General features: G+C 50.7%; 1 protein-coding gene across 1 annotated transcript in view; it reads right to left on the reverse strand.

Annotated features, from left to right (window-relative positions):
• AK8 (adenylate kinase 8) overlaps positions 1–12,021 on the reverse strand; it is a 135,560-nt gene that overhangs the window by 68,400 nt on the left and 55,139 nt on the right. The window contains 2 exon segments of the mRNA XM_027556671.1: positions 3,069–3,158; positions 10,751–10,882. Of these exon segments, the coding sequence (XP_027412472.1) occupies positions 3,069–3,158; positions 10,751–10,882 (222 nt within the window).

Genomic DNA, 12,021 nt, shown 5'->3' on the forward strand with positions numbered 1-12,021 from the left:
GGGGGAAGGCATGCCCTCTGCCCCACGTCACTCCCGGGAAAGGAGAGTCACTCCTCGGGGGCTCTTGTCCCTCCAGCTCCCACCCTCCGGCTGGTGGGCCCTCGCCCTCGTGTGGACGGATTCGCTTCCCACCTCAGGCCCTGCTCGGCTCTTCCTGGGGAGGGCCTGGGCCAGTCCCGTCCCCGCCACACCTCTGCCTCCCCAGGTCTGGACGTGGTCGGGGCGTGTTAGGAAGCCCAGCTGTACCCTCAGAACCCTGTCTCTTTCTCCTCCCGTCTGTCTCCTCTGGGTTCAGGACTCAGGGGTGATGCGGCTGATCCCCACCCCCCAAGTCTGCGCCTGAGGGGCGACGCCGGCCACGCAGGCCGCGGGTGCGTGGACGCCGGCATGTGAGGTGGCAACGTGGCGCTTCCAGGTTCAGGCAAACTTTCCCTTCAAGCCCAACTTCGGTGGAGAATCACCGAAGTTTCCGTTTCCGGTTTCTGCTGGGTGGCGGCGACGCGGGCGGCCAGGCCTGGTGGTTCCCGCGTGCGTCCTCCAGCAGCCGGGCGCTCCGGTTTCCCCGGCAGCGTCTCCACAGCCCACTAATGAGCCCCTGTTAGTGGTGATGAATGTAAATGCATTCTTTGTTATCCCTGCGAGATGGGGATTAGTGAAATGACAGGACTTATTGCTTCTGTGAGGAAGATAGGATGTTGGTGGTTGTTGTGTCTTTAATTCTGCAGCAAGTGGAGGAGTGTAGAGCTACCTCGGCTAAGGAAAGAGAAGGCTGCGGAGGGAAACGTTAGCACAAAGCGCTGAAGACTGAAGCTGCCCCGGTCTGGCTCCCCGGACGGGAAATGCAAGTGTGCGCTCAGTCTCCTTTGTATCCACCAAAAAAAAAAAAGGAAAAATAAAAACCAAAACAACTCTGCCTCTTGACCGCCAGTGGAAAGGCCCCTTGGGTCTGTGTTTAGCATGCAGAGAGAGAGGGTTGAAGAGGCTGCGCTGCTGACTGTGAAGATGGAGGAAGGGGCCTCCGGAAGCTGGGAAAGGCCAGGCAACAGACCGTCCCCAGAGAATTCCTCAGGAAGGAATGCAGGCCTGCCAGCACGTGACTTTCAAAGTCCTGACCTCCAGGACCGTGAGAGAAGAAATGTGTGTTGTTCCAAACCGCTGAGTTTGTTTCAGCCATGATAGAAAACAAACAACTAGGCAATATCCCGAGATGCAAAGCCACGGAGGACTCCAGCGTCCGGTGCCCAGGGGCGGGAGGGCGCCTTAGTTCAGTGCCACCGGCCTCCTGGGCATAGGTTCCCTCTGACCTAATCAGAAGTGCCTGCAAACCTTCCCTGTCACAGGAGGGTGCCTTACAGGATCACTGAAAGGCGTGCAAATCTGAAAACCACCTAAATATTCACTTTTCATAACTTTTTAGTTTAATAAAAAACTCAAAGGTACAGAACATTTCCAAGAAGAGGCAAGGAATTTCTGCCTCCCTTTGCCTGAGATTTACCCCATCAACACTGCCTCATCTGGTTGGTCACTGTCTTTTCGTTCTGAACCACGAAATGCTTTGTCAGGGAGAATTATACAAATTACCCACCCAGTCTGTGGGATGGACTACCATGCAGCAACATTTAAAATGACATAAATCTATTAACTTGTTATCTTATTCACTCATTAGAGCAACAGATGTTTTCCAGAGGGCCAATCACCCCCTTCCCCCGTCTCAACAACGGGGAAGCTGGGCTCGCTGGAGGGCGAGTGGGCTTGCGCAGGCGTCGGCCTCCGTCCCTGCTGGCTGCCCCCACGGCCCGTGCACATGCGCACATCCTAGCCCGTGCTCATGTGAACCCGGCACCCGGGGTTTCTGTCCCCACCTCTCCACGGAGACGCCCGGGCCTCGTGGCTGCTGCGGGGCGGGGCGGGCACCCCGGGATGCTGCTGCGGGGCGGGGCGGGCACCCCGGGATGCTGCTGTGGGGCGGGGCGGGCACCCCGGGATCTGAACCAGACGGGGAAGCACCAGAGCTTGCACTGGCTGACCCTGTTCACCAGCCGGCGACGCGCACAGACTCGCCTGCCCAGATCATCGGGTCTCCCTCCTCTGATCGCCGCGCCCGGGGGATCCCTTTCTGCCCGCCTCACCGGAACTTCACCACGGGGTCCAGGACACCTTAAGGAGGGCCTGGGGAGAGCCAGGACAGGTCGTCCTCCCCAGGCGGACCCTCAGAGCAGGGATCAGGAGCGAGCAGCCTGTTCAGAAGCGGCAGGAGGAGAAAGGAGCACTGGGCAGTGAGGGTGTCCAGCCAATGCGCACACTGACTGTCTCCACGGCCCCCTCCTCCTTCTGGGTCAGCCTTCTTCATAATAAGTGCCTGTTCATAGCAGACGTGATGACTCGCTTATGCTCACCGCACAGAGAAGCTACATACAGCCCTTTACACAAGGATGGGAGATGTGGGCGAGGAAAACACACTGCCCTGGGGAGGAGCCCAGAGTGAGCCGGGATGCCTGTGGCCTGAGCACCTTGTCCCTTCTCTGGGGCTCATCTGTGAACTCAGGGAAATGCAGAGAACGGGCTTGGATTGAGGACACGCTTTTGGAGCTTAGGTCACAGAGGGGGTCTGCAAAGATGATCTGGTCCAGCCTCCCCTGAGGACCCATGGCCGGTCAGTCCTCAGGTCTGCAAGGCTGTCTGAGCCTCCTGGCTTCTGACTGCTGACCAGATCAGAATCTTGGCCCCTGGTGTTTTGGGACAGGAGGTGGAAAAGAAGTGGGCAGCTCTGGGCCTCTCCTGGCTCCTAGCTTTAAGTGACAGCAAGCATTCTTGAGAAAGAGGGCCACTTCACACATTCAGTGAAAGGCATTACGTTCACAGATTTTGCCCCCCAGCTCCCCATTGCTTGGAAGCCAGGATGACCAGCTGGGGGGGGAAACCAGAGCCTTTGCCTCCCAGAAAGCCTGGTTTCCATTTCCTGGTGGTCTTTCCCAGTTGGGAGCCCCCAGATGCCCTGTGAGCCTCACACAGAACAGTCTCTCTCCACAGCCTGGAAGGTTCTGGGAGTCACGGCCAGCAAGGCCTACCTGCTATCTCCTTCTCGAAAAATGGCTGGATCAAATCACTGTATTTGGACTTGTCCGCCACGGCTTCTTTGAGCAGTTGCCCACAGCAGACTAGAGGAGAGAGGAGCAGAAAGAAGCCCGTTAAATTTTAAATAGAAGGAAGAATGAGAAGAAAAAACAAAACGAAGACCCAGTGCTGCCTGCTGGGGGGGAAAAAAAAGGTCACTGAAAAAAATATAAAAGGGTTTTCTGAGTGTGGGCGTGTGTCCAAGTGAAAGGAAGTATCAAAAAGGAATTGGAAATAAAAAAGAAGCCGAGGAAGGATGCTGTGGAATGAAAAAGAATGCATTTGGTGAAGGACATATTAGAAATGGACGGCGTGGAGAAGACGTGACAAGGACTGTCACCACCAGAGAAGGACCCGCAGGGCCTCGGCGGCTCCGGGGAGTACAGCCCGTGGCCCCGGGGGGTGTTGGGGGTGGACACACTCTGGCAGAGAACCATGCGGACCAGTGTGATGTCCACGTTCACGCTGTTATCACTCAGCGTGGGTGGGGACCCTAGAGTTTGCATGGCCCCCGTGATGATGAGTCCACAGACACAATCAGGCTGTACAACAAAGGGACGCACAAGGTGCCTTTCTGCCACGAGCAACCGCTGTGTCTCTAGACCCCTGGGGCCAACACACAGGGCATGCCCGTCACCAAGCGTGGGAGGAATAAACACAGCTGCCCTCTCCTCGGCTACGAAAACCTTGGCAGCCAGCGCCGGAAGGGTCCAGCCACGGTTTCATGAGTTGTTAATAGCACAGTCTTAGTTTTCTTAACTTTAAAGCTAAGGACTTGACCTCCTACGTTGAAGAAATTGAAATCCTAAAGTTAAGTAGATAAGGTTAATGTTGAGGATGACGACCACCAAAGACGGATTCCTCTGAATGACATGTCAAATTCTGTGTAGCAGCAGCGACCATGTGCAGAGTGGCTGCAGCTTCGCTCGCTAATGAGGAGTAATAAAGGCAACCGAGACCTTTCCCTACGCGAAGCGCTGCTGCAGTCATGCTTGGTATTATCCAGCCCTCAGGCTAACTGCAGCCTTTTAGGTAAGGAGAGGCGCTGTGTACTGTCCTAGGTCACCAGCCAGTGAGTGGAAGAGCTGGGATTCAAACTCAGGTCTATGTGACACCAAAACCAGGCTGAGTCTCCAGTTCTGACCAGGAGGGAGGAGCAGGCATCCTGTTTCCCTTCTGTCATAAAAAGCCATAAAACTAAACAAAAGCTATGAGGCAACTCTTTTCAGGCACTTGGTCAGCAGACACGTGGGGCTGTGATCCTTGAGAAAGGAAACACACCGAGCGGGACTCACTCACCCTGGATTTCGACCTACAGGGACCACCCATTCCATGGCTAGGGAGAAGTGGGCCCCAGACATGGCAGGGGGACACAGCGCTGGAGTCTGGGGCCTCAAGGCAGCTGGACTTTGTAAGACACAACAATGGGTGGGGCTGCGGGGGCAGGCCTAGGAACCTGCAGGAGCGTTCCCTGAGGTCACTGATCAGTGCCAGACTGCAAGTGTATCGGGCAGGCTCCACGGGGCCTGGGGGAGAAAGGCCACAGGGTAGCTGGGAACTGCCTAGGGGTCCACACGGCGCAAGATGAGGCCGGCCTCTGATGGCCAGGGTCAGAGACCTCGCTCAGCCCCGCAGACCCACGCTTCCCTCCAGGAGGGCCGTGCTTCAGGTGTAAGGATGCACAGCCCCCAGAGGAAGCACACCTCGTCCCACCTGATGGGAGCGTGCTAAGTCGCTTCAGTTGTGTCTGACTCCTTGCGACCCTGTGTGCTGTGGCCTTCCAGGCTCCTCTGTCCATGGGATTCTCCAGGCAAGAACAGTGGAGTGAGTTGCCATGCTCGCCTCCTGGGGATCTTCCCAACCCAGGGATTGAACCCATGTCTCTTACATGTCCTGCATTAGCAGAAGGGTTCTTTACCACCAGTGCCACCTGGGAAGCCCAATCCCACCTTAACAAAGACTAAAACTAAGCCTCAATGAGGTCAAGCTGATCCTCCAGGAAACTAACCGCCTGTTGGAACTCAGCTCTTTTTCATGTGATATTCTCAAAGCAGGACCACACAATCGAGACTCTCAAGAACGTGAGAACCACAATGTCCAGGATATAATAAAAAAAAAAAGATGCTTGAGATTAAAAACAACAACAAAAACAACAAACAAACAAAAACTACCAGGAAAATGTGACCCTGCACGGAGAGACCACAGGCCAGAGCGTCACAGGTCAGGAGGTCACACGGACGTCAGTATTTGCACGTAAGAACTATAAAATGGCTGTTATGAATATGTTTAAACCTGAAAAGATAATTAAAATGAATGAAAAGATGTGGAATCTCAGCAGAGAAATGGAAACTATAAAAAAAGCACCAGATGGAATTTCCAGAACCGGGAAATACAATAGTCTTAGATGGAAAACATCACTGAAGAAGCTGCAGTCAGTGAAGCTGAAGACATGAAAACAGGCACTAGACAGCATTCACATTGAAGCGAAGAGAAGGTGTGGAGGGGACTGGGGGAGAAAAGAATAAAATTTCAGAGAGGTGGAAGGCAAGAGCAAACAGTTTAACATACATGTAACTAGAGTTCCAAAAGGAGGAGAGAAAGGGAGGGAGGGATGGGGAGAGAGAGGGAATATTTGCAAAAATAATGGGAGAAAATTTTCAAAATTTGATAAAAAGTATCAACCTGTAGATCCAAGCAAAAAAACACACAAAATAAACTGCACCTTGATACATTATAGTTAAATTTTTTAAAACCAAACAGAAAATATTAGAAGCAACTAGGAGTGGGTGAGATGCTTTATACATATAGGAGAACAAAGATAAAAAATAATCTCTGAGTTCTCATCAGAAGCAATGCAACGGAATGCGTCAATGCAACAATGAAATATCTTTAAAGTGCTAAGAGGGGGGAAAGCCTGTCAACATAGATTTCTATATGCAGCAAAAACATCCTTCAAGAACGAAGGTGAGATAAAGACATTTTCAGACAGATGAAAGCTGAACTTCACCAGCAGACTTGCACTACAAGATATGTTAAAGGAAGTTCTTTGGGCTGAAAGAAAATGATATATCAGATGGAGACTTGGATCTAAACAAAGGATCCAAGAGAAGTGCTGATATCGAGTATATATAAAAGCCCTTTCCTCCTGTCTCTTGACTTAAAAAAAAATGCCTCTTTAAAGCAAAAATAATTACAATATACTGTAGGGTTGGTGACATAGGTAGGAGTAAAATGTGTGGCTACAGTAACATGAAGAAGCAGAGCAAGGCGAAGGGAAAGACTGCTGCCGGGCTCTCCTGCTCCCCACGAAGAGGTGCTGCCTTAATTCAAGACAGACTGACGGATGGTGTGTAACCCCTAGAGCAACCACAAATAAGACGAGGCAAGGAGATACAGCAAGAAAGGCAATGGAGGAAATAACGTGGATTACTAGAAAATGTTTTTGACCAATCCAAAAGCAGGCAGGAAAGGAAGAGCAAAGAACAAGGCCTTCCCTGGTGGTCTGGTGGTTAAGGGTCCGCCTGCCGATACAGAGGACGTGGGTTAGAGGCCTGGTCCAGGAGGACCCCACATGCTGCAGGGCGACTAAACCCGTGCACACGTCCTGAGCCCAGGCTCTGGAGCCCTCAAGCCACAGCTAGAGACGCTCACAGGCAGCAATGAAGACCTAGCACAGCCAAAAAAAAAAAAACAAAAAACCACCACACAAATAGAAGACAAAAAATCAGAATGGTGGACTTGAAACCAACCATATAAAAAAATCACCTTAAAGGGAAACAGACTAAACACTTCAATTAAAAGGCAGGAAATGTCAGGCTGAATTTTTTTTTTAAAGCAATTATGTGTTGTCTACAAGACACATATTTAGAATATAAGACACGGATAGTTCAAAAAAAGAAAGAATAGAGGTTATACTTATCAGACAAAGTGGGCTTGGAGAAAATGAGTATTACTGGAGAGGCAGAGGAGTGCTTCCTAGCCATAAGGGGAGATTGCACCAAGAGGCCACGCTGCCTTGTGCACACACAGCTTCAGATTTCAGTACGCAAGGACCGGCAGAGAGAGAGAGAAACCTGCAGGCAGAGCTGGAGCTTTCAACGCACCTCTCTCAACTACTGACATAATAAGCAGAGAGAAGTCATTAAGGACGCGGAAGAAACGATAACACTATCAGACACCTCAGCCTCACTGACTTTCTTAAAGCACAATATTCAACAAAACCAGTGTATATATTCTTCTCAAGTGCACATGTATTTCACCAATATAGACATGTGCTGGGCCATAAAAAAAGTCTCAATAAATATCCAAGGGCTGAAATCATATAGGGGATGTTCTTTGACCTCAAGAAAATTAAAGAAACAAAAAACAGTCTGGGAAATTCCCAAATATTTGGACAGTGAGCAGTATACTTCTAAATAATGCATGGGTCAAAAAAAAAAAAAAAAAACTGCAAAGGAGATTAGAAAATACTTTGAACTGAATGATAAAACACAGCATATTAAAATTTTGTGAGATGTAACCAAAGATGTGTTTAGAGATAACTGTGTAACATTAAGTGCTTATACTGGGAAAAGTGAAAGTGCTAAGTTGCTCATTTTCTCCGACTCTCTGCAACCCACAGGCTTCTCTGTCTGTGGAATCCTCCAGGCAAGAATACGGGAGTGGGTTGCCACCTCCCCTGGAGAAGGGGCTGTTCCCAACCTAGGGATCAAACCCGGGTTTCCTGTATTGCTTTGCACGCATTGTTTTCCCATCTGAGCCACCAGGGAAGGCCCACTTATACTAGGAAAGAAGGGTTTAAAACCCCTGCCTGTAGCCACCTCACTCTACAATGTTCTAAGACAATACTGCAACAGTATCCTCTCCCTAGAGGGTGGAAGCACTGAGGCTTCAGACATGTGTGACCTGGGGCTGTGCTGGGATAAGCCCCGCCACCTCGCCTCATTCCTCCCCTCTCCCAGCTCAGCAGAGCCCACCTCCAGCCTTAAGTGCCTCTTCTTATTTCTGCGCTTTCCCTACCTCTGAACCAAATAAAATGCACTGCATATCACAGGCATGCAGTGAGTAAAATTAATAGTATTTTAATATAAGTCTTGGGACTTCCCTGGTGGTTCAGTGGTTAAGACTCTGAGTTCCCCATGCGGGGGGCACAGGTTCAATCCCTGATCAAGGAACTTAAGATCCCACATGCTACTCACTGTGGCCCCCCCTAAAAAAAACTTCATGGTTGTTTCTGGTTAGAAAATCCATGCTCAGCGCAGGAAAAAAAATTCAGGATTGTGTAACACATCACTCTACAGAGATAACCAGTTTGGTACCTGGTGTTCCTTCAGACGTTTTCTGAGCACAGACTAACACACTTCTCTGAACAAAGATGAGAGCATCCCCTCAGCTCTATCGAGTGACTTTGCTTTCCAATCCACTCCCAGGTAACAACACTTCAGGGACTTGGAGTCACTTTACAGGTTTCTTTTTAAAGCTGCCCACAGCTTACTTAACTAGCCCTATTACGAACAGTCTGGGGTCACCTTTATGTTTCATCACGCATCCTTCACATCTCTTGTTGAGTATCTGGGGGAGTGTTGCAGCAGAATAAAGTCCTAGGCGTGAAATCACCGGGCCAAAGGATGAGCACGGGTCATATGTTAATCAGCAGTGGCCTTTATCTCACAAAAGGTTGTGCCTGTTTATATTCTCGCCAGCTATAGACAGCAGTCTTTCAATAAACCTTGTGGGAGTGAATGTGGCTTGTTCTGGGATGTTTTCCCACAAGTGAGAGGATCATAAATGTGAAAACCCAAGGCAGGGGATGGCGGTGGGGGGCCTCTGGGGGCAGAGCCGGCAGTTCCTGGAGCTCTGGGTGCAGACAGGTCTCGGCAGAGAGACCCCACCCAACAGCTCAGCGCTTGCCTCTGCCAACCACAGGTCCCCTATAACTAGCTTTACTGAAATCTCACGACGTCTTGGGTTTCTCAAAAACACCTTTGAGAAATGTGAACTTTGAATCGGTCTCCAAATGCTCAGTTATTGAAACGAGCCCCAAATGACTCTTCTGCTACCAAGCAAAAACCAGCGTGAGTTTTTCTATTTCCTGTTTGGAAAACTCTAGGCGAATCTGATTTCTTTACGAAAACAATTTAAATTAAACAACACTTTTCTTGAACGAGCCTGTCCGCATAAACCAGCTTTGGCCCAGTGACAATTATCTAAATTGTTTTGCACGATATTAAGGTGTCACTTTAGTGGTTTTCAGACCCTCCCGCTGCCATTAAGGCTCTTCTCACTTCTCACATTAAGGCTCTTGTCACATGTCTTCACCTACCAAGAAGTGCAGGCGCGTAAATAAACCTGTGGGTGTGGCCACAAGTAGAGTGGGGCCCATTCTTTACAAAGAACTCATCCCGAATGGCAGCTGGAATTCTAGTCTTACAGTATTCTTAAGAGGTAAACACAGAAGGAGAAGGAATTATTTGAATAATTATAACTATTTGAATATAATTTGAATATAATTCAAATAATTGTAATTATTTGAATAATTATAATTTTGTTTTTTAAAACAAAACTTGGATACAAGAAAAGCATACCTTTTATCGTAAAGTATCCAGACTATTTTTCCATGCTAACCAAAATGGAATACTGCTATTTAGTCATTTTACTAAAACACTCACACAGCTATTACTATTTTTCCATCCTTATCAGAATGAGCATTCAGTTCTCCACCTTCAACTTTTGTCACTGATTCCTGGCTGGGAATCTCAGTGGCTTTGGGATTTTAAGTTGGAGACCTAACTGAAAAGCATTTTTTATTCAAAACTCGAGCCTTCTAGGGTGGCATGTATATATTTGTGTGTCGGTATATATGTATATCTGTATGGTGTGCATGTGTCATTTGGGGCCATAAGCGTGCAGATTTATACATTTGGGGTGCAGGTCTCACGGTGCCTGAGTAAATAAAGTAGAGGCTACTGCGGCTTCCACAGCATTTGAAGTGGGAGGGGGTCAGTGCCTCCCACCCCCTCCCTTGCAGTGTGTCTCCTACAAGCATCCTTTCTAGCCCTTTATCCTCCTGAAACCTGACTGGCATCTAAGACCACCTGGGACCACTCCAGGAAAGACCTGGAGAACTGATTTCAATATTTTCTCTCCTCCTGGTAAAATATTTATTGAAACTGTGCTGAGCAAGAAGCCTTCCTCTGGTTCAGAAATTGTCTGCCTGTAAGCATGCTGACCTGCGTTGGGGGAACCAAATGAGACTGGAGAAAATAAATAAACAGCAGGTCCACATTATACAAGAACTCCGGCTTTGAGGGGGATGGCGGCGAGGGGGGAGGCGGGGGGCGCCTCTGGGGCAGAGCACAGAAAAGCCACTGGGCCAAAGGACATGAAAGATGAGGACCAGAAAAGGCCAGCGCTTTGGGCTGCCGACGTGTTTCTATTGGCTAATGTTTTCATGGCCGTGTTCTTTAGGAGGCAAAAACCTTATCCCTGCAAAGATGGATTAACTGGAAACTGTTCGGAGCAGAGAGCAAGAAAGAGAAGTGATGCCGATCTCTCACTGCTCCCATGACACGGGAGGGCCCGGGAGAGCAGGACGCTGTGGAAGGTTCTAGAAGCGGGGCGGCACCAGGGCACTCACCGTTGATGAGGCCGTATTTCTGGGCCAGAAGGGCGGCCTGCAGGCTTTTACCGCTGCCCACAGGCCCGCAAAGCAGCACCCTTGGGGTGAACGGGGCATTGGATCGATGGCTGGTTTGGACGTAGGTCAGAGCTGGAACGAGAGGAGGGCAGGATGATAAACCAGGCTCCTGGAGAAAGGGGGCCAGCTCCCAACACCTCTGCGTGGGCTCTTTTAGCAACAGTAATTATTTCTCTGTTTTCAGCCCCGGGGAAACCCTCTGGGCATCTGCCAGGTGACCACAGGGTGAAGCTGCAGGGAAGGAGTTACCCCTCAGGCCTGGGCACCAAGGCGGGAGGGGACAACGAGAGGCACAGAGGCCGCCCTCGGAGCACACCGTCCCGGGATTCCTAACTTGGCACAGGGTCAGCGCTGTCCTCACGCTGGTGAGGGCTGGTCCTGGGACACAGAAAACACACTCAATATTGGTCTGGGGGACTTCTCTGGGCGTCCAGTAATTAAAAGTCCACGCTTCCACTGGAGGTAGGGTGTGGGTTCAATCCCTGGTCAGGGAAAGAAGATCCTGCATGCCATCCAGCATGGATGGCCAAAAAAAAATGTGCTGAGGTGTTTCTCAATTGAATGAAGGCTGAGCTTCAGCCTGAGGCCCTGGGACCAGGCCGACCTCCTAGAGTCAGACACAAGCTTTGATAAATGCGTCAGGCCATGCAGGGGCCTGGCACACGGGGGACTTCTAAAGGCCTCCGGAATTGGTGGAGAATAAATTGCAGCCTCACTCCAGTGACACCAACTTTGTCGCAAGTCTCCAAAGAGGCCGCGATCAAACAGGTCCCAGCGTGGGGAGATGGAGGCCTGGCCCGGGGTGCCCTGGTATTTGAGGAACAAAGACTCAGGGGGACAGGGGCGAGGTGCCTGCACCAGGGGGGGCACTGGATGCCAAAAGCTACTGAACATCAAACCAGGTCGCCTCCCAGTCGAGCATGGAGGGGGCACCACAGCGAGCTGGGCAGGCTGCTAAAGGGCAGCCACTCAGCACCTGGCGGGGGGGGGGGGGGCGGGGGACAGCCCACCTGCTGAGGCCGAGGGTGGGTACCTCCATCCACCTCAGTCCCCCTTGCATCAAAAGGGGTCTCCCTCCCCAACCCCGCCTCCTGCCAGGGACCCAGACCATCCCCAGCAGGTGCCAGGGTTGCTGCAGGCAGCATGTTGAGTCAGCCCCTCACCCGGGATGGAACCATCAGAAGACAGGAAGGGGTCCCAGGGCACCGCCC

The sequence above is a fragment of the Bos indicus x Bos taurus genome, chromosome 11 (genome assembly GCF_003369695.1).
Source record: "Bos indicus x Bos taurus breed Angus x Brahman F1 hybrid chromosome 11, Bos_hybrid_MaternalHap_v2.0, whole genome shotgun sequence".
NCBI classification, from domain to species: Eukaryota; Metazoa; Chordata; class Mammalia; order Artiodactyla; family Bovidae; genus Bos; species Bos indicus x Bos taurus.